The sequence below is a fragment of the Rhododendron vialii genome, chromosome 13a, assembly GCF_030253575.1.
Source record: "Rhododendron vialii isolate Sample 1 chromosome 13a, ASM3025357v1".
Classification (NCBI taxonomy): domain Eukaryota; kingdom Viridiplantae; phylum Streptophyta; class Magnoliopsida; order Ericales; family Ericaceae; genus Rhododendron; species Rhododendron vialii.
Window position 1 is genome coordinate 24,942,568 of NC_080569.1, and position 24,279 is coordinate 24,966,846.

At 36.4% G+C, this 24,279-nt stretch overlaps 1 protein-coding gene across 2 annotated transcripts in view; it reads right to left on the reverse strand.

Annotated features, from left to right (window-relative positions):
• Positions 1-1,038: 1,038 nt before the first annotated feature.
• Positions 1,039-24,279, reverse strand: part of LOC131313135 (ankyrin repeat-containing protein At5g02620-like) — a 65,301-nt gene continuing 42,060 nt past the window's right edge. The window contains exons 1-3 of one of the 2 annotated variants that reach the window (XM_058341267.1): positions 6,228-6,941; positions 4,122-4,226; positions 1,039-2,377 (exon numbers count right to left, since the gene is read on the reverse strand). In XM_058341267.1, the coding sequence (XP_058197250.1) occupies positions 1,655-2,377; positions 4,122-4,226; positions 6,228-6,800 (1,401 nt within the window). In that variant the 5' untranslated portion in view covers positions 6,801-6,941 and the 3' untranslated portion in view covers positions 1,039-1,654. Of the gene's footprint in view, positions 2,378-4,121; positions 4,227-6,227; positions 6,942-24,279 lie in introns of those variants that run through there. The other variant, XM_058341266.1, reaches the window with a different exon arrangement.

Sequence of the window (24,279 nt, forward strand, 5' to 3'; positions counted from 1 at the left end):
TTGATGGAACCAACAGATGAATTAGGTCTTGATGATCCATCTGGCTTGTTTGACAATGATGAATGGGCAATCTCTTCAGCGAGTCACTGTAAGGAATCGAAGGAGTAATAAAGGTGGGGTATTTTGGTACTTCACTTAAAATGGGGCTCATGTGGGATAGGGTTGATGCGACGTGGGCCAATATAGGTGAAGGGGAACAACAAAGGATCGGCTTGGAAGAACCCCAAACAAAAAAGAACTAATTACGCATCTACAGATTGCGAACATACATATGGGACCATTAGTTGCAAGACATACGATTATGTTATCAAAACAACCACAAGAAATAATTAACCATAATAATATTGAAACACCATTGGAAGAAACATGATAAATGGTTTTGTATAAAAGTACATGGAAAGAATATTACCTAAACAGACCAAAAATGGGATGCAAAGAAATGTGTGGTTTGTCAAAATGATTGACAACAAAGCTCAAGAACGTACCCTGTTTATCTTGATGATAAATCAAAAATCAGCCTATCCGTACATGAAAAGTGATCAAGAACAAACGAATTAACCCTACAAGAAGAGCATTAAAGCAATTAAAGAATGGAAATGAAAATGTACAAACTAACTAAATCGAAACACTCATCTTGTCAAGTAAAAAGAAGAAGTGGTGAAGGGAAATCCCCTAAATTTGTCTTTTCCATCCACAAATCCAATATACAAATCCTTAATCCAAAGTTATAAACACTACCTCGATTAGAAGAAGGTATATAATATGTGATTGAGAGTGGATTCCAAAAAGGGAAAAAAAATCCTTAAGGCAATTTCAAGCTCAAAAATTATAGACTTATTGAAATCTAAAAATATGCTATATAGATCTTGTTGAGATCTTTTATACGATGCAAAAAAAAAAATATTTTTCATATATATTATTTGAGTTTGAAAATGTAAAATAAACTGCTTATTTTTTAAAAAGGTTTTTGGAACGAGGCCTGAGTTCATTAGCAACCTGCCTATATATATATATATATATATATATATATATATTCTCTGATCGGCCAAACATATTTTTATTAATGTTTGGAAATGATTACAAAGATTACAGGGATTATGGGCACACCGACATATGCGACCCGAGAATCAAAACAGAAAGAAGGCAAGATGCAGACCAAAACACCACAAGCAAACACCGAATAATCGATAAAAACAATCCAGCAATAGGCAACGCCAAAACAAGCAAAAGCCAACAGAGACAAACAAACCGAGCAAAGACCAAGATAAGCAACCCAAAACTGCAAAGCCAGGGGATTAAAATTCCAGAGGCAGAGAGGCACCATCCTCAAAGACCTCATCATCCTCCGCGAAATCATCTTCATCGATCAGCAACCGGCCCATCGTTGCCGAGAAAAAGAAAAACCCCTGCCAATCGTTTTTGTAGGTAATAGAAGTCCAGCTTGCACACACTTGTTTACAATCTTCTCTCTCCGAAACAGTCGAATATCGAAGGATTATTGTCCTTCACAACAGTAATACATACAGACCATGAACAAATTAAAGTTCCAACATTGGAAAGCCTTATATTCAATCCTATATATATTATCATCTAAGACCTGAGGGGAAGGGGAGGAGACGCTCCTCCATCTTTGCCACCTAGGAAGTTGCGTAGGCTAGGCAGGCAGCCTGTTCATCCTTTTAATTGCCTTCGTTGCCTTCCATTTTCTGCTTCTCTCTGTCGCGACAAATGCCACCAACCCGATTGTGTGTTTCACCAGAAGAAGAGCCATCACACTGGACCACACTATAACTCCAATTTTAATGGTATTAATGAGTGATGGTCTGTACATTTCAGGAGTAAACACAACGTAGGAAAACGCATATGTAATTGCCATTGATGTGATTGCCAACCACATGGTCACTATAAGGATCCACATCATAGCCTTGTTCCTGAATTTTAATCCGCTCATGAGCAACAAAATTGTACTCAATGATGCAACGAATCCTATTGTGTTAGAGCGGAGGAAGAACAGATAAGAACCTTTATCATTAAAAGCCATTACAGCTTCCCCAGCTTTGTAACCATTGGTCTCATCTTGGGAGTTCTCTTGCCAAACGCCTCCAGGAGGGCTCACCCCAGCTTGGAATGCCATTGTCGCAATAAGTGATGCCACAACCATTAAGGACTCCCTTTTATTCGTAAGCCAATCTCCACCTACGAGATCTTTCGCCTGTTTCGCATTGGCTTCTAGAAGTAAGTCGTGGACACTCTCTTCTTTGTTACCTGATCCAAGGAAGAAAATGTCCATTGCTGTGTGTCCACTTGCATTTGTTGCATTTACATCTATTGTTTCCTTCTCTTCTATTGTTCCCTTCCCTAGCACATGACGCTTGATCTAAAATAATTACATTACATATTATGGTTAGATAAGAGAAATCAAAGAACATGTTTTTAGTGATGATTTCCTACCAAGAAAAAAACCTAGAAACTGAGGCGGCTATGAATTGATTGTTCAATGGTCACATGAACACCCAATAACTTTTTTTTTTCTTAGAATACATTTAAAAATTACGGGTTAACTTTTCTTTGAACAACCAACTCAAATATTATTGAACACCCAGTTCTAACTCAGTCTTGAACATCTAACCCAAAAATAATTGAACAGCTAACTCAAACAATTGAACACTCAATAACAATCCAATTTCATCGCTAAAGGTACATTATCCCCGAGGAAATTCAATTTCGTCACCTTTTATAGCGAGATAAAACAGATTTCCTTGCCAAATGTAACCTTTTGTCAAGGAAATATTTCGTCACCTTTTTCGAGACTCATTAATTTTTTTATATATGAGTCATTATTAATTATGTTCATATGCATTTGTAATATTACAATGGTAAGACATAATTGACTACATGGTTCAATACCATTATCAAATTTATAAAAATAAAAAAAGTGATAAAAGGAGAAAAATAGTTTCCTTGCCAATAGCATTGAAAAACCTCAGTCACTTTTCTTATTCTAATTAGCAATGAAAAATATGTTTCTCACTAATTCTATGCATTCAGTTTTTTTCAATTGAAATTAATTATTAACGATGTCAGTTTGTTCAAATTGTCATAAAGTTTATTGTTTGAATAAAAATATTTTAAGGACATGCTAAAAAAAAGTTTATCTCATAGTTATGAACTCAAAAAAGGACCGGACATATGGAACATACGTTTGCGGGTTGAATGATATGCATTTCGAAAAAAGAATGGGACATATGGATTTATGTTGTAGAGATAATTGATTATTAATTGAAAAAAAATTAATGAAAAGCTAAGCAAAGATAAAGTTAATATTTACAATAAAAAATAAATTAAAAAATATCTCAAAGTTAGATCGTCACAAATTTACCAAAATATGTAAGGTTAAGCACATTTAAAAAGAAACATAACAAATTATTATTGACAAATCTAGTTGACTTAATATTTTGTAGATGCACATACATAGTAAGAACAGATTCACCCATAAAAAAATGACATATTTGCAAAAAATTAAAGTGCTCAAACTAATTTAGGCACTAAAAGTGGTTACTAAACATAGAGAGAATTACAACTAAGTACAAAATAAACAAATTTAGAAAGGTATAAAGACTTATAAAAAGTATATAAGAAAATATCAAATTATGAAAATAGTTAAATTCATTAAAAGCGAGTAATATTATTAAAGATTTAAGAAACAAGTTTAAAAAAACACTACAAATGGACTAAAATTAGATAGAAATATTTAATGAAACGAACTAACGAGGAGAAAAAAACGTGTAATAGGTTTATATATAAAAAATTGTAAAGCTTTGCACTGGAAAGGAAGTTGTGGTGGATGAAGTGAATGCTGCTATAAAGGAGGTCACCATAATGAGTTCTAGCGGTAGCAAAGAAGTTGAGAATTTGGAAGTATTGTTTTTAGTTTCAAGAGTTTTAGCAAGGAAATACTTCCTCGCCTAAACTATAATTGTGACGAAAAAAATTCTTCACCTATTTTGTAAACATGGCATTAGTTTATTGAGGAAAAAATATAGTGAAAAAAAAATTTCTCGCCAATTGTGTTAGAATATATAGGAGAGAAAATATATTTTTTCCTATCGAGTAGCGAATACCTTTTGCAATGACTTTCGTGTTGTAGTGCAACATTCATTTGTCGCATTCACATCGTTTGTTTCCTTCCCTTCTATTTTTTCCATCTCTAGGACATGACATGCGATCTGAAATATTTACATTGCATCTCATGGTTAGATATAAGAAACCAAAGAACATGCTTTTCAGTGATGATTTCCTATCAAGAAATAACCTAGAAACTGATGCGGCTATACATTGATTGTTCAATGGTCACATGAACACCCAAAAACTTATTTTCTTTTGTTTCTTAAAAAATATGTAAAAATTATGGGTTAGCATTTCTTTGAACACCTAACTCAAACATTAATGAACACTCAATTCTAACCCAGTCTTGAACATCTAACTCAAAAATAATTAAACACCTAACTCAATCAATTGAACACTTAATCACAATCCAATTACAATCCATCAATCTAGGTAATTCATATTTGAACATCTAACATACCTCAAATAAAGCTCGCAATCCTAATAAAAAAATTAAATAAATAAAGAGAAAACAAGAAGAATCTTTTGGTTTAAGTATTATGCTTTGCATTATCTCTCAATCTCTATTGTTGATGGTCTAAATGTGTTATTTTTGCATTCGTAACAATAACTACCTTTTTCTTTCTAGTTAGCTTACAGAATTACAAACAAAGCTTTAAAAAAATTCAACTATATTGCAAAACCATGTTAACTTGAATAATATTCTTTTTAATTTAAAATTTAATATAATAAAAAATCTCATCATGTCATCTTAATGAATAACATATTTACAAAAGGTTGGCCCCAACATATACTCGCTATAATTTTTTTCAAAAGAATTTTAATAGGTTAAACATTGGCACAAAATATGAGAATATTTGTCTAGGACAACGGTAAATTTAACACCCTCTCTTGGAATGCTCTCTACTACACGATATGACAACTTTCAAAAAAAAATTTAGTTTTTATGAAAATATATAGTATATATTTTTGAGTTCTCATTCGTCTCGTAGTTGATTTCTTTAGAATAGAGGGAATATGTTTTTTTGTCTTACTGTTTATACTAATATATGAGGTTTTGCACACATATTATTGCTTAATACACTAGCTAGTAGAGTTAAGGTAATTTATGAACACTCTACTTGATGTAGAACACATGGAAGCCCAATTTCATGATCAATTGGATTGGATGAAGCCTCGAAAGCCTAAACGATGTTTAATTTTAGATTACCCGATTTGGCCGGGCGAGCTCGGAATAGGCCTAAACTTGATGAACTGACTTATTTTTGCGCTCCGGCCTAATTCATTCATTCATTTAGCCCTTCAATTTGATATTTTTGTCGTTTTAGGAAGCAAATTTTTGCGTACCTATCTTGTTTGGATTAGTACGCTAACTAATTTCTTTGTGAATTTCGCTGCGTCAGTACTACTACAAATTTCTAAAGCCATCATTGCCTAGAAACATTGAATAAAAGAGTGCAATTTTGTTCATGCACCACAAAGTGGGTGAACATCTCGCACTAATCGATACTATATTTAATGCATATAGGGAGGCACCACTTCGGTCAAAATGGGAGATGCTGCCAAGCACTCGTTGCTTGGCAATGGTGCCGAGTGGTCTATCCATCCCGCTCATTTCGACATGGACGGCTTGGATCTAATCAAACTGCATAAAATTCACGGTCGTCTGTAGCTCGTATAGATTCGAGCAGTCCATTACCGAAATGAATAGTTAGATGGGCTGCTCGGCACCGCTCATGCCAAACAAGGTGCTTGGCAACATCCCCGGATTAGGACTTGTGTTTTTGGGCTATTCTGTAGAAAAATCAGATGAATCCCATATAGAGAGGTGCTGGATCCAAACCCAAAAATATATTTGTGAACCAAACCAAGTACTTTTGTTTTTTTAATTCTATCAAGCATTTACCGATATGGTGTTGAACAGATTTTTTCTTTATTTGTTTTGGACAAGGGATAAACAGCCAAGCTCCACAAAATGTTTGGTTTTGACTACTGAAGGACATTCGATGTGAACTCAGTATACAGTGAGTATATTCAGCCACTTTTGGTGGGCAACAGAACAAAATCACATTATGTACGTAGTGAAAAGAATAAGGACATACCTCGAAGTGTTCATACAAAATAGCTAGATGCAAAATGGTGTTTCCAGCACTATCCTTAGCGTTGACAAAATCGCAACCTTTTATCATCTCCAACAGTTTCTTCAAGCTCTCCAACTGGTTGTGCTTGACACACAAGTGCAAGATCGTCTCGTTTTGATCCACCCTGACTCGAGCCGCTTCTGGGCACTTCCTAACCAACTCTTCCAAGGCACTGATCTTGCCTTTCATGGCAGCAATATGGAGTGGGTTTTTACCGTCTCGATCTCGAACCAGGCACATCTCAAGGCCGCCCTTCTCTAACAAAACTTTCACAATCTCGGCGTGCCCTTGGGCCGACGCCAAGTGAAGGGCCGATCGTAGCTGCAAATCTAGAACTTCGGCTAGTTCCGGTTTGAGACTCAGTAGTTTTTCCACAAAGGGTGTTTTCTTGTTTGATGTGGCGACATGGAGAGGACTTGTGCCACTGAAACATCCGGCCACAACTTTGTATAGAATCAGTGGATCTTTTCGGATTATGGCGTCCAGTGAATTGGTGTCCCCTTTAATTGCAGCTTCACAGAGGTCGTGCTCCATTTGGTTGCTCTCTTCAGTCTAGCTAGTTATTTGGATGTGTGTTTTAGTAGACAATTATGCGGAATCAGACTCACCTGTATTTATAGCTGCATTTTGCATATTTGTACATGTGGTGCATGTATGTAATAAGGATGGGATGACATGGGATGGGCGTATTGTAAACATGTGAAGTGGCCCTTTTCACCAATGAGTTGTTAGCTCAGTTGGTACGCCTCCTTCTGTAGAGGCATGGTTCAAGACCCGCGAGAAATGGTTTGGAGTTCAGAGTTATGAGACAGCCTTTGAACTAACATACTAATACCTTGTTAACCCTGCTGATGTATATAATATAGGCCAAAAAAAAGAAAAGAAAAGAAGAAGCCCTTTTCAATTATGAGACCCCATCTTTACAACAAAGTCTTGAACGGTGTGTCACCACTATGAACTGCTTTTGAGCCTTACGGTTGTTGTGGAAGCCCTACCGCACAACAAAAAAAAAGGAAAAGATAATTGCATTGGATGTGACAAAAGTTATTGCTTGGGTCTCTTTATGGGAAATTATTACTTGATTTCGAGGGGCTTTCTTCAACACACATGAATGTGTGTGCATGGCTCGCAAACTAATGTGTACTAGAGATGACCCTTAGAGTACCTAATAATCACGGAAAATGTGTGATACTCTCAAATCGATTTCCTCTAGTTTCTAAAAATCTTCCAACGGGGTAATTCGCATCTATTGATCTAGTTGTTCATTTTTCTTTTTTGATAAGCCAAGAAGGTTTGCACTCAATTCTGTTAGATGAAGAACGCAAACAATTATTGCCACTCACTGTTTCTAGGAGAATTTGCAAAAATTATACTGTATCCATTTTTTATAACATTCAAGAACAAGGTTACGATGGTGTTTGTGATCTTTTTCGGCCTTTTTTTGGTGTTTCGAGCCTGATCCGTACAAGTTTTATACTTTATATCTGATGTAAAAGGCCAAGGCTATATTCAATGTGATCCTTATAATAGTGAACATGTGGTTGCCAACCAAAACAAGTGGTCATGCATGTTGGAACTTTTTGTTCATGCATGGTCTGTATGACTGTTGTAGAAGGACAATAATACTCCGATGGACTGTTTCGGAAAGATAAGATTGTAAACAAAGTGTGTGCTAGCTGGACTTCCATTACCTACCAAAATGATTGGGCAGTTCTGTTTTTCTCTTCTCGGCAACGACGTGCAGGTTGCTGATGAAGATGATTTCGCGGAGAATGATGATGTCTGCAAGGATGGTGTCTCTTTTTTTCTCTTGAATTTTGATTCCATGATTTTGCGGTTTTGGCTTGTATCTCTCCGTCTCCAGTTTTGTTCTTACGATTTGTTTGTCATGGTTTTGGGGTTGGTCTATTGACTTTAGTTTGTTTTGGTGTTGCCTGTCGCTGGGTTGTTTTTCGTTGTCGTTCGATATTCGGTGTTTGACGTATGCCGGTGTGCCCGTGATCCCTTTAATCTTTGTAATTCTTTTCAAAGATTTACAAAAATATATATGTTTGGCCGATTGAGAAAAAAACTATGGGCAGGTTGCTAATGAACTGATCAAAAGAACAACCACATAATATCATCTTGTAATCGAGGTAGTGTTTGTAACTTTGGATCAAGGATTTTATATAGATTTGTGGATGGAATAGATAAATTTAGGGGATTTTCCTTCACCACTTTTTTCGGTTTCCTCCACATGACAAGATGAGTGTTTTGATTTATTTATTTTGTGCATTTTCGTTTCTATTCAATAAATCTTCAGTTGGAGTATTGATGGATTTTGTGGCAGACCAAAATAGTTTAGATGCTCTAAGAACATCACCCATCAAATGGCCAAGACACCAGCTTCAATACCGGTTAAAAGTTTTAAAATAAAGATGAATGAGATCTCACGAGATCAAAATTGTTCAATTCATTTCTTTTCCGGATCCTACTGTATTATTCTGATTAATTTCATTTTGTATCTTTCTGAATAAATGAAATTAATTTTGTCTATAAAAAAACAAATAAATAAAAATGAACGACGAGAAGATTGATTATCATTACTAAAGTTCACCTTGTTAAAACACATTTACGAAATATAATGGTTTATAGCCTTAGATCTATGCTTGAGTTTCGTTAGACTGCACGTAAGTAAATAACTTTTAACGGGTTGCACTTTTGGAATTTTTTTCCAAATAGGAGTACTAAAAAACACAGACGTCCACATTCATAGAATTATTAACTTTTTTGGATAATTAAAGTCGCATACATAGAATTAATTGACAATAAAGTGTACCTCCACTACACCTTTTTGATAGTTTTGTAATAAAACTTTTATTGCACGATGAGTACCTCCACACCTTTTTTGGTCTTCGTCGTCTTGGTCTTCGTCTTTGTCGTTAAACCAATAATTTTTAATCTAAAGTGCCTTCAATGTGAACGAATTGTTTTCAGTAATCTTGTGGTGGATATTTACTTTCACACCTTCAGCTATCGCTGATTGGCTATATAGCATGAGAACGATTCGGATAACTCAGTTTGTACAGCTCAATGCATTGAACAACTTTGTGAAAATTCAAATTGATTAGAAGAGTAAAATTTACTAAAGTTGATTACGTGCAGTGGTCTTGAACAAGTGAATGACAATCATGGTTTAAAAATACTCCTCCAAGATCATTTGATTTCATTATGTAGATACCGAACGAGATGACGACTTCTCCTAGGGTTATTCTACTCATCAATCTTTACAAAGTAAACGATTTGGTATGCATTTCTAAGCTAGGGACGAGCCCATTTAATGGTTGGACATAGGGTTTCTATAGTGCAGCATCCGAACCGTTCATCTCAATAATTAATGGTTCAGATTTTATCTCGGCAATGAATAGCTCAGATCTACAAGAAGTAAGATAAAATCCGGACTTATGGATGACTTTGATGCCACACTACAATCTTGTAATCGAGGTAGTGTTTGTAAATTTGGATCAAGGATTTCTGAATGGAATAGATAAATTTAGGGGATTTCCCTTCACCACTTTTTCATTCCACTCCACTTGATAAGATGAGTGTTTCGATTTATTTATTGTGCATTTTCGTTTCTATTCTTTAAATCTTCAATTGGAGTGTTGATGGATTTTGTGGCAAACCAAAATAGTTTAGATGCTCTAAGGTCATCACCCATCAAATGGAGTAAAGATGAATGAGATCTCGCAAGAAGAAGTTGTTCAATACCTTTTTTTCTACTATATTATGCTGATTTCGATCTTTCTGAATGAATGGAATTAATGTTGCCTATCAAATAAATAAATAAATAAAGATGAACGAGTGCACAAGAGGATTGATTATCATTATTAAAGAACACCTTGTTAATGCGCATTTACGAAATAGAATGGTTTATATTCTATTAACTTAAATCTGAGAATTTTGATTTTTTGCGCTAAAAAATAGTTATTTCTAAAAATACTTAGGTAAAAGTAAAAAAAAAAAATTTCTTTTTCCGATTCATTTGATCAAGACAAATCAATAACCCACAAAAATTTGGCACAAAATTAACAAATGCGAAAAAAATTCAAATAAAAATAATTTTCAAATGTAAGTTAAGTTCATAAGATCGCAGCCTTAGATCTATGCTTGAGTCTAGTTAGACTGCACCTAATTAAACAACTTTTAACGGGTTGCACTTTCGGAATATTTTTTCCAAAAACTAAGAAGCATAGTCGTCACATTCATAGAATTATTAACTTTTGTGGATAAATCACATCAATAGAATTGACAATAAAGTGTACCTCCACACCTTTTTGATAGTTTTGTAATAAAACTTTTATTGCACAATGAGTGCCTCCACTCGGTTTTTTGGTCTTCGTTGTCTTGGTCTTCGTCGTTAAACCAATTATTTTTTAATCTAAGTTTCGTCAATGCGAACGTAGTTTTCAGTAATCTTGTGGTGGATATATACTTCCACACATGGTGATAACGCCATGTAGCATGAGAACGATTTAGATAACTCACCTCATATAGCCCAACTGTTGTAACGAATGTTATGAATGCAAGTTAAAAGCGAGAAATTGAAACTAAACAAGAAATAACAAAAACACAAGATATACGTATAGTTCCCCAAGATGGGTACGTCCACGGGCGAAGAGAGAGGATTCACTAACCAACATGAAAAAGAGATACAAAGAGTCAGTGGTAATCCGTAACTCTAGAAAAGCCACAATATGAGAGCCCAAAAGATAATTCCTAGAAGTCTTCCAAAAGCCTTATTTATAATAGGCTACAAAAACGGGAACAACTTAATTAACCAATATGAGACAAAAGAATCCAAGGCATTCTTAATAATTCTCCATTTTGACTTGAATTCCACTGAACCAGATCACCATATATAGCTTTCCCCTTCTAGCCTCTCACTCGCCAAATGCCCCTGAGGGGCGATCAACTGCAAATACCAAGCAATGCTTGAACTTGGCAACCGGAATCGATTTAGTCAACATATCTATTGGGTTATCTGTTGCACCCACTTTCTTCACCTCAACTTACTTCTGTGAGATGATATCCCGAACGAAGTGATACTTGACATCGATATGCTTGGTCTTCTCATGATATATCAAACTTTTAGTCAAATGTATAGCATTCTGCGAATCACAAAATATTAAATTCACACCATATGCAAGACCAAGCCCACAAAGCAAATCTCTCATCCATAATGCCTCATTCACAGTTTCAGCAATGGCCATATACTCCGCTTCTATTGTAAACAGCGCAACTGTAGCCTGTAAAGTAGCTTTCCAACTAATGGCACTTCCGGAGAGAGTAAAGACATAACCTGTCAGAGATCTCCTCTTATTGTGGTCATCAGCAAAATCTGAATCAACATAACCAACAGCATGATCACTAGAATTGACAACCCCAAACAATAAATCAACACCTGCAGTTTCGCACAAATACCATAGTATCCATTTCACAGCCTCCCAATGTGCTTTTCCTGGACGCCCCATATAATGACTAACAACACTAAATGCATGTGAAATATCTGGACAAGTACATACAATGGCGTACATAAGGCTCCCAACTACGCACAAATATGGAACCTGAGATATATACTTCTCTTCATCCTCTGATTGTGGTGACAACTAAGCTGAAAGTTGAAAGTGCGCTGCCAAAGGGGTACTGACTGGTTTTGAGGTCTGCATGGCAAAGCGCTCAAGCACTTTCAGAATAGAAGACTTCTAATTCAAAAATAATTTATCAGCTACTTGATCTTTGCAAATTTCGTTATCCAAAATACATTTTGCCGCACCTAAATTTTTCATCTCAAATTCACTACCTAACTACTGTTTCAACTTGTTGAATTCTGATACACTCTTGGTAGCAATAAGTATATCATTAACATACAACAGTAGATAAACAAACAAACCATCTTGAAGTTTTCAAAAATACACACAACTGTCATACTCACTCCTGGATATGACTGACTTATCATAAAAGTATCAAACTACATATACCACTGTCAGGAGATTGTTTGAGGCCATACAAAAACTTACGAAATAAACAAACGTGATCCTTCTTACCAGAAAGAACAAATCCCTTAGGCTAACGCATATAAATCTGTTCTTCCAGCTCCCTATGCAAAAATACAGTTTTGACATGAAGTTGCTCCAACTCAAGATCATAATATGCAACAATAGCAAGTAAAGTGTGAATGAAACTGTGTTTTACAGCTGGTGAAAATACCTCATTATAGTCAACACCCTCCTTCTAACTGTATCCTTTCGTCACTATCCGAGCTTTCAACCGAGCGTCTTCTACCTCTGGAATACCTGGTTTGCACTTGAAGACCCACTTAATCCTTTTCTCTTTCAGCGGTTCTACTAACTCCCATGTCTAATTATTCTGAAGAGACTCAATCTCCTCATTCATAGCAATAGACCACTGTGCAGACTCAGCATTGAAACAACTTCCATATAGCTAGAAGGCTCCTCATACTCAACTATTTTAGCAACTAATAAAGTATAAATCACCATCTCAGAATAAGCCGAATACCATTCAGGAGGCCAAATCTCCCTCCTTAGCCTATCTTTAGCAATAGTGCGTGGTTGCTCAACTAACACATTAACCTCTATGTTTGAACTCTTGAATTTCTCTTTAATTGGCTGCTCAATGTGTTTCTTGCCTGAGTTGGAAGATTCACTCAAAAACTCCACCTGCTTTGGAACACTATGTTCTTGAACTATATCCTCAACCTGCATAGATCCCTTAATCAGATAATCTTCATCAAAAGTCACATCCCTGCTGATCAAAAACTTCGAATCATCAGAGCACCATAACTTGTACCCTTTGACACCTGTTGCATAACCCAAGAAAATGGACTTTTTGGCCCGTGGCTCCAATTTACCCTCATCACATGAGTATAAGCTGGACACCTAAAAACACGCAATACAGAATAATCAGTTGGATGACCTAACCATACCTTAAACGGAGTCTTACACACAATAGCAGTTGACAGAGACCTGTTCACCAAATAGCATGTTGTGGAAACAGCTTCAGCCCAAAATTCTTTGCCCAATTCAGAATTGGACAACATATAAGGTGCCTTCTCCAAAAGAGTCATGTTCATACGTTCAGCCACACCATTCTGCTGAGAGGTTTTCCTCATTGTGTGATGCCTCACAATGCCCTCATCACTACAGAACCTATCAAACTCGTCATGACAAAACTCCATACCATTGTCAGTTCTCAAACGTTTTATTTTCTTACCTGTCGATTCTCAATTAAAGTTTTAAACTGTTTGAATGTATTAAATGTGTCACTCTTATATTTCACATATACACCCATACATTACGAGAGAAATCATCGATAATACTCATTAAATATCAAAAACCACCTTTAGAAGTTACCTCTGCGGGACCCCAAAGATCCGAGTGAAAATAATCCACTATGCCTTTGGTGCGATTAACAGCTGTACTGAATTTCACCCTGCAGTGCTTGTCGTAGACACAAAGCTCAAGGAAATCCAGATTCTCAATTTTCTAGCCACATAGCAAACCTCGTTTGCTCAAAACTGTCATCCCCCTCTTGCTCATATGCCTAAGGCGCATATGCCACAAATGAGTTAAGTTTAAATCCGAAACCTTTGATGAAGCAACCGTTGCTGCATCACCTAAAACTGTACTGTCCTGGAGTGTATAGAGGTTACCACACTTTTGACCCTTCATCAGTACCAATGCACCCTTCAAAACGTTCAAAACTCCACATTCACCGAGGAATTTGCAACCATGAGAATCAAGAGCATCCAGGGAGATAAGATTTTTCTTCAAATCCGGAACATATCGAACCTTAGATTAACAATACCGTCATACATCCTAAGCTGAATCGTTTCAAAACCAACAGTCTTACAGGCCATGTTGTTGCCCATCAAAACTGTACCACAATTGATCACCTCATAAGTAGAAAACCACTCTTTATGCGGACACATATGGTATGGATATCTAGAATCTAGAATCCACTCAGTATTAGAGCGAGAATCATCTGTTATAACTGATAACACGTTATCTGACTCATCTAAGCTTTCAGCAATTCCAACAATTACTTTCAGCAATTCCAACATGTGGTATGCACTTTCTCTTCTTCTTACCTGATGACCTAGATCTTCTCCTATTACTCAACTCCTCCCTTTTTGTTTTTCTTCCCCTAACAAACAAACCTTCCGCATGCGCATCACCCTCATCGGACACATTGGGTACGTTAAAGAAGGCAATTTCATTGAAAATCTAAATAGAGTCTAGCTCAATATTGCAACATAATTCTCTCAATAGTACTTTATTAAACAAAAGGAGGGTAGACTAGGGTTCCTATCTACTGCTCCAACTTTTCATCCATTCTGGCCAGCTCTTCGGCTCCAAACGCTTCCAAGGTGTAAAATTCTCCCTATTCATCTATAAGATCTGACACATTATACCGGCGTCGCCACCAATATAATATGTCAGGGTCACCAAAGGTAACACCGTGAGCTTACAAAAGCTCAATAGAATATCCAAACCCACTAACCCTTATCTTACAAACAATAGATCATATACGACAAATAGTAACAATCACACATCCACATTCACTATTCAAGTATCGTTGGTGTCCAAGATTTCCGTGTTTCTCCTACGCGACTCGTCGTAGACCGTGTCAACATTTTCATTTTTCATAACCAAATCAACATTTTCAAAATCCGTTTTTAACACACCCAACCTCGGTTCCGCCGTTCCGGATTCCCGAGTATCCTCACAATAGTTCCGCCGCACCGAGTTCCCATTGGCACACAAAATCTTGCATTGGCTCCTCTTCGCGGATAACCAAGCCATACCTCACCATGGTTCCGCCGGTCCGGGTTCCCATGGGAACGCACACAACCTCACAATGGTTCCGCTATTTCGGATCTCCATTGGAACACACACAACCTCACAATGGTTCCGCTTTTCCCGGATTCCCATTGGAACACACACAACCTCACAATGGTTCCGCATTTTTCGGATTCCCATTGGAACACACACACCCAACTCACATTATGCCACCAAAACCGGTCATAATGTAGTTTCAAAAATATTTCCTTCCTCGGAAAACATCTCCTTTCATTAATTACACCCTAGGTGCCATGTTTCTACTTTCTCGGTTCTCGTGTCTCGTTTACATGCAAAGACTCCGCGGTAGGACAAAAGTAAGCATGAAACATTCTAACAAGATCATCCAATTCTATAATATACCACAAGTAACACATTCGATTTATGTATGCAAGCTCATACTCCTTGGAATATCAAAATACGAATACTTCGATTCACATGGTAACGTTTTAACTTTCGAAAACCGTTCTTTCTTAAAGATCAAACAACATACGTTTTACTTGGAATAAGTAAGTAAGTGAGTAAGGATAAACTTAGAGTTAGGGGTAAGAATAATCTACCTTGATCCGAAACTAGTCGGGGCCGAATAAGCTAGTTGGAAGTTTTCTACGGGCGGTGAAACTCGCAAATCTGGACCAAACTTTGGATGGCAGTAACTCGGTCAATATTTGGCCGAATATGGTTGTTCTTGGATCGAAGTTGAAGCTCTCGAAGTGCTCTACAACTTTCGTGAAGGAAGTTGATCCTAGAAACTACTTTAGGTAGGAGAAAAATGGTGATAAAGGAGAAGACAGTATGCTGTATGGAAATAGAAATCCGAGATTTTTACTGAACTTCGGATGCCAATAACTTTGTCATTTCTTCACCGATTGGGATGGTTCTTGGGTCTAACTTGAAGGTTTCGAAGTGCTCTACAACTTTCCCGAAGGGAGTTGGTTCTAAAAACTACTTTAAGCAGGAGAAAAATGGAGATTCGTGGAGGGCAGTAAGCTGCCTGGAAAAACAGAAATGGTTTCTAGAGAGAAGTGAGAGCAAGAAGTGAAGGTGTGAGTTGAAACTTAAGGTGAGCTTGCTATTTATAGGCAAAAGTCTTGGCTCTCTCTCCCTCCATATGGATTTGTTCTATTGAGTGGTCATTTCAAGTCTTCAATCAAATCCTAGCCTTCCTTCATTTGTCATTTCCATCCTAGGCCAAATCTTAGGCCATCATGAAGGGTTTTTGACTTGTCAAGTCCTAAAATGAGGTTGCTTGTAAGAAAGAACATAATCATGGGCTAGCTTTGTACTTTGGAAGACTAGAATGGGTTGGCATGGTCAAAAATAGGCTTAAGGCTATAAAGCTTGCTTGTGTAAGTAATCAAAACACAAGCACACACTCTACCTCACTCTCTCACACTCGGCCTCTCTCTCTCTCTCTCTCTCTCTCTCTCTCTCACGGCTTTCTCTCTCTCTCTCTCTCTCTCTCTCTCTCTCTCTCTCTCACACTATGCACAAACATATATATGCATATATATAAGTACATGTATATATTCATCTAGGAAAGTAAAACCTAAGATAGTTAGGCTTAAGGCTAGAACATAGGTGTGCATGCATGGCAAGGCTAGTCTTGCTTCTTTTGGAAGCAAAATGATGAGATTCCAAGTATGACTTGTCTTGTCATGCTTATTGGCAAGTCAAAGGTCTATTAACCAAGGGACAAAAATTCCCCTAACAATTATGGACCAAGGGGTAAAGGAATATTGGGTAATGATTATGAAATGACTAGTCATGGAAATCTATTGTCCAAGGGATAATATTTTTTCTAACATTTATGCACCAAAGGTCAAAGGAAAATTGGGAATAATTAGGGTTTGAAATGACTTGTCATGGGAGTAAAATGATTACTCCTATGGTCTAATGGTCCGATAGGGTTTGGAGGAGTTCATAAGGTTCACAGACGGTCAAAAAGGCCCATCTAGGGTTAGGGAATTGTAACAGGGTGAATCGGTGGTCCGGTTCCTCCAACTAATCGGTTGGAAACTAACCTTACTTGCCCAGTAAGATTTCTAGCCAAGAAATAAAATTTAAAGATTTTATCTAACTCGTTAGGAAAATATACAAGTGCTTTTATATTCATACTTGTCTTTAGAAAATGACTAGATTGTCCGGTATGAAATGATATAATTTTATAAATCTCAAATCTAATTATGACGGATTATTAAAATTAAAAAGAAATTTTTAGTAGCAAATCCAAGTAATTTAAATAAAATTTAAATATTTAATGAAATTTTTATTTACCAAAAATCAGGGTCGTTACACTTTCTCTTTAATTTCAGAACTAGACTTGCCTAACAAAGTTTTGTGCAATCCTTGTTGGGTTAACAGAACCTTCATCTTTGCTCTTCAAAGACTAAAACTGCTACTCTACCCATCAAATTTTACAATCTCGAATTTAGCCGCTATAGCCACAATCGAAAACAAAACCCTAGTTTTGCAACCTAAGGCTCTGATACCAGTTTGTTATAACAAACGCTATTAATGCAAGCTAAGAACGAGAAATTAAAAACTAAACAAGAAATCACAAAGACACAAGATATATGTGGTTCTCCAAGATGGGTATGTCCACGGGCGAGGAGAGAGATGATTCACTAACCAACGTGAAGAAGAGATACAAAGATTCGGCGAGTAATCCGTAACTCTAGAAATATCACAATATGAGAGCCCAAAAGATAATTCCTAAAAATCTCCCAAAAGCCCTTATTATAATATGTTACAAAAACGAGAATAACAAAATTAACTAGTGTGGGAAAAAATAATACAAGGCATTTCCAACATCAATGCGTAGATTAACTCTGGGAAAAATCAAATTGATTAGACTAGTAATTCACAAACGTTGATTACGTGCAGTGGTCTTGAACAAGTGAATGACAATCATGGTTTAAAAATACTCCCCTAAGATCATTTGATTCCATTATGTAGATAACAACGAGATGACTAATTCTCCTAGGGTCATTCTACTCATCGAGATTCACAAAGTATATAAATGATTTGGTATGCATTTCTAAGCTAAGGACGAGCCCATTTAATGGGGTGGACACAGGGTTTTTGTAGTGCTAGGCCGCACTATAGGCAGATGTAGTGCGGCATCCGAGTCGTTCATCTCAGTAATTAATAGTTCAAATTTCATCTTGGTAATAGATGACTCAGATCTACAAGAAGTAAGATAAAATCCAGACTAATATTAGATGACTTTGATGCTGAACTACAACTCAGTTGTGTAGTTTTGCATTACAAGAAACCTCATTGGGCAGGACAACTGCCTAAATTGTACAAGAAATATGTAGCATAATTATAACGACCAACAATCATTCTACAACTACAAACACTTAGGCCATATTCTAGATTCTCAAATAAGTATTTTAAAAATAAGAATCTATTTTCAAACTTAAAAATAATAGACTTACGAAAATAATTTTTTAATTTTTTTTGTTGGGTTTGATAGATCTCATCGAACCATGCTTATTATTATTTTATTTTAAAACAAGATCCATAAATCATATTTTTTTATTTTAGTAAGCCTATTATTTTTACGTTTGAAAATTGCAAATTAATAAGTACTTATTTTTTAAGGGAAAAAGTGGAACACCACCTTACACAAATCTATTGACATTCACATTGGGGCTTATATACACTAAATATCCAGTGTGTGGCACCGCCAAAAAATTATAAATATGTGTGAGGTGTTTGTATAAGTGTATGTGATTATATAATAATTGTTGGGACCAGATCCCCCAGAATCGAGTGCAAATCTTTTAAATGCAAAAAGATGCTTTGTGGTCCCCGATTTTGTAGTGATACCTCTGTAACCTAAAAAAAACTCCGGGGTTTTTTTCCAGCACTCGTAAACTGGGACAAACCTACGTGGGGGCACGTGCTCCACTCGAACGTGTGCCCCTGCGCGAAATTAAAATATTTTTTTATATTTTTGTATAAATTAGCATAATTATAAAATTGTCCTAATATATAAACATACACACTTGCATATAACGAATAAGTTGTTGACAAATGTCAAGTTGTTTCCGGTAGTGAAAAAGTTTTTGATGGATATGTAAGTGAAAAAGTTGTTGAGTTGGTAAAAACTTTTTCGTTAGTGAAAATCAATTAGTAAAATACGTTAAATTTATAGTGTTTTTTGTCGGTAGAAACAGAGAGTTTGCTCTTAATTCTTTTTTTTGGTTGTGAAAGTTGGCTCTTATTTTCTGGTGGGGTGTGAAGAGAACACTGATTCAATGAATTTGAATTTTAGACTATTGCTTTTTCTTTATCTTTTTTCGGCAGCATTTGATGGATTGTTGTGGAGAGCATATTTTCTACCATTCATACTTTTAGCTACTTTCTCATGCCGGGTCATTTTACAGAATTGATAGAAATTGAATGGAAGGTGCCAAAAAGCTGGTGACACAAAAGAATAGTCCTCCCCTCACACACACGTAGGGATGCCAATTTCATCGGACGCGTTCGTATCTCACCCAATCCCCGCTTCGAACGGTCGGTAATTTGGAGTACGATCGGGGAGATCGGGTAGGATATGGGGATTTTTTTTTAAATTTTTTCAGAGATCAGGTAAGAGACGGGAACAGACATATCCCTGACCCGAATCCATTTCCCATTACCCGCCCCATCTTGTGCTTGATTCCCCGAAATATTTTTTCCATTTGTTTGAGGAGATAAGCATCAAAGCAAACTATGAAATGCAATTTTGACCCATAAAAAAAAATCTAAAATGCAGGCCGACAAAAAATTACGTTCAAAACTTCCGTGGTCTGACTGAAGGTGAGTTTCGTAGATCTTTTTTTGAAAACAAGTTAGATCTTAAGCACCTGATTTCTTGCATTCGAGGTGGTTATTCTTCAAGATAGTAATCTAGATTCAGGAATCATACAAGTACACGAACATATTTCCAATGTGGTATTAGGGTATGAATGACTCGTAAATCTCAGCCTTTAGATTGAAAATGGGTGAATCAAGGAAGATCGAGATAGAGAGGTTGAATTTTGAATTGTTTTATACTGAAAGCAGCGTAGCTATCACTGTTTGCACAAAGAATGCGGAGCCGCGAAACATCTTAAAAGAAGCGATTCAGTTCGAGACTTATAATCCAACACGAGCTAATCCGATTTTGGATATTCTATTCTACTAAACAGATTGCAAGGTAAATGGCTCTATATTCTCTGTCCTCATTAACTGTTTCCAACTACCGTCAACAAACATAAGGCTGGAATTTGTGATGACATCGCTGGGTGATGCATGGGGGTTGACATAAGCCATGACATAAGCCCATTGCTTTCGTCTTTGTATGGGCTATAATAATAGTTGTACAATCTTCAGACCAAAAAACAAAACAATAATGATTACAGTTGTCCGTGTGTATGAATGAATCACGTGACTGGGTTTGCCAGAGAAGGACCTACTATAGTATGAAACAGCTGGCATTGGCAAACAATAGTTGCGGATTCTCATCTCCAAGTTGATCGACCACATATGTGTAAAAGTATCCACCACAAGAATACTGGATACTGTCAATTGTATGAAAAATACCAAATTTGTGAATTTTGTCAATGTCTCTTGCGTTCTTTTAGGCTCCGTTTTAGAAAATACTCATTCCTTCCATTATATTTGTCCGGTCCGCAAAACAAAAACATAAAAGTAATACAATTTTTGTAAGAAAAGTTGGAAAAAAATTCAACAATTTACTAGATCTTGACGAGTTCTTTTAACTTATAAAAAAAATTTGAATTTTTTCTTAAAAGAAATACATTATTTTATAGTTCCCGTTTTGCGGACCGGACAAATATTATAGGATGGAGGGAGTAAGCAGTTTATTTTATATTTTTAAATTCAAAAATGATGTAAATGAAAAATAATTTTTTAATTTTTTTTTGCATCGTATAAAAGATCTCGGTGAGATCTTTCAAACAAGATCCATATTGCATATTTTTAAATTTCAATAAACTCATAATTTTTAAATTTGAAATTGCCTTTTTCAAAAATAAGGAATTTTTCTTCGTTCTCGAACGGGGCCTAAACTTAATTTAAATTTAACTTAAAATGAGTTGATTTGTCTTTATTTAAATTTTTTTTGCATTTGTTAGTTTTGTGTTAAATTTTTATAGATTATTGAGTCGTCTCGACGCGAGAAATCGGAAAAGTAAAAAAAAAAATTATATTTTTACCCAAATATTTTGGGAAATAACTACTTATTTCTCAAAATAATTCAACTTTTTTTACTTTTTCTGCTAAAAAGTGATTATTTCTCAAAATATTTATATAAAAGTACAATTTTTTTACTTTTTCGATTCCGCTCATCGAGACAAATCAATAATCTATAAAAGTTTGTCGTAAAATTAACAAATGCGAAAAAATTCAAATAATGACAAACCAACTACATTTTAAGTTAAGTGCAAAAGAACGCAGCCTTAAGATGGAGTTTTTTAATGATGGATCAATGTAAAAAGTGTGACTTATTAATCCACTTGTTTTAAAACTTCAATAAAACTATGGATACATCATTAGGTGTACAAATATACACCGCCATCTATGAAATCCACTTAGGAATTTCATACAAATGATTGGAGCCGCTTAAATTTTTTACAATATTTTTTAATCAACTCTATAAAATTCAGCTCCGTTGGATATCGGTACGTTTGGTGTACATCAAATGGTATACCTAGATGTGGCAAATGGGCAGGTCTGAGCAAGTTTGGGTGGGTTGAAACGGGTCACGAGTCAAATATGAGTCAAATAGTAAACGGGTTGAAACGAGTCGGGTTTGAAGAAGTTGACTTTATTCAATTCTTGTCTCATTGAGTTACATCTGATCTATACTTATACAATTCAAGCTTTCAATAGAAGCTAATACCTAGCTATTACAACTGGCATGACTCAAGTACAGTTGTTAATACAAACCGACTCAAACTACCACTAACTAGCTCTCAAACAGTTATAATAGAAAGTAGCTTCATTTGTGGTGAGGTGGAGTTGGCTGTGATCAGCTACTTTGAGAGCACGTGAGTACCACTGTGCTCAGTACTCTTATCATCCCCCCTCAAACGATTGGGAGGTGAAACCACCAAGAGTTTAGGCGTAAGAAACTGAAATCTGGAGATAGGCAGAGCCTTAGTAAAAATATCAGCCAACTGGTCCAATGTAGGAACATAGCGAAGAGACAGGACTTTAGATGAAACGCGTTCACGAACATAATGACAATCAACCTCGATATGCTTGGAGCGAGCATGAAATACGGGATTGGCGGCCAAGGCAATCGCAGAGATATTATCACACCACAGAATAGAAGTCTATGGAATAGCAATATGCAAATCATGTAACAACATTTGAAGCCAACTAAGCTCAGCAGCAGTGTGTGCTAAAGATCGGTATTCGGCTTCCGTGGAGGAACGAGAAACTGTGGTTTGTTTCTTAGAAGACCAGGAAATAAGATTTTCTCCAAGAAAAACACAATAACCAGAAGAGGACTTTCGATCAATACAATTGCCAGCCCAGTCAGAATTAGAAAAAGCAGTGAGTTGAAAAGAAGAGGGTTGATAAACCAGACCATGATCTAGGGTGCCCTTGAGATACCGAAGAAGACGTTTGACTGCAGCAAAATTGGAAACAGAAGGGGCATGCATGTGTTGACAAGCTTGATTGACAGAAAAAGCAAGATCAGGTCTTGTGATAGTGAGGTATTGAAGTGCACCAACAATACTACGAAATAGAGCTGGATAAGCAAAAGGAATAGAGTTATCTGAGGTGCTAGCTTTAACCACAGAAGGAGAACAAGAAGGTTTGCAATCTGTCAAGCCAGCCTTAGTCAGAATTTCACGAGCACACTTAAACTGAGAGAGAAAATAACACTTGGCACAGGGCTGAACAGAAATGCCCAAGAAATACGAAAGAGAACCAAGCTCTTTCATAGAGAAGGCAAAATGCATTTGTGTTACAAGTTGGTGTAAATGAGCGGGAGAATTTCCAGTTAGAATTATATCATCAACATAGACCAACAGAACAGTGATAACATTGGAGGTCTTGTAAATGAAAAGGGAAGAATCACAGTGGCTATTAACAAACCATGCTGAAGAAGAAAAGAAGAAAAAGTATAATACCAAGCACGAGGGGCCTGTTTAAGCCCATAGAGAGCTTTCTGCAATTTGCAAACTTGATTAGGCTTAGTGAGATCAACAAATCCAAGAGGTTGATCCATGTAAACCTCTTCCTCCAAAGTACCATGTAAGAATGCATTAGAGATATCCAATTGTTTAAGAGGCCAGTTATAATGAAGAGCCATACAAAGCAGAATTCTGACAGTGGGTTGTTTGGCCACTGGACTGAAAGTCCATTCCTTCCTTTTGCAAGTACCCCTTAGCAACCAAACGAGCCTTATACTGTGCAATAGTACCATCAGAATTTTTCTTGAGTTTAAACACCCAATTGCATGTTTATGCGGAGGTAAAGGAACCAAAATCCAGGTATGTTAAGCTTGTAATGCTTGAAATTCCTCATGCATAGCCTGTGTCCAGACTGGAGATTGAAGAGCCTCTTTGTAGGTAACAGGTTCAGTAAGAACAGAAGGAGAAGGCACTGCAGTTAAGCAATGGGGATTGGATAAAAGACCTGCGGTCTTGGAACGTGTAGTCATAGAATGAGGCTGAGGAAGTGGTTTTGGTTTTGGTTTTGGTGATTTAGAAATTGGATGTTGAATAGTGGGTAAAACAATTTCCAAAGATTGAATGGGCACATGAGAAATAGAAGGGGCAGGTACAGTGTCTGTAGAAGAAGAGGTCGAGTGATGTAAAGATAAAGAAGGAGATGGAGATAGTGAGTCAAAAGATGAAAGAGAAATGACAGGAGATGGAGTAACATTGTGTGAAAGAAGAGAAACATTAGACCAGAAAAAGGACTGAAGTTGCGAAAGAGAAAGAGCGGGAGGAGTTGAGCTAGAGAATGAGACAGCTTTGAAAGGAAAAACTTGTTCATGAAAAACTACATGCCTGGACACATACACCTTGCCAGTGATCATGTCAAGACATCGATACCCTTTATAAAAAGGATGGTAGCCAATAAACACACAAGGGATA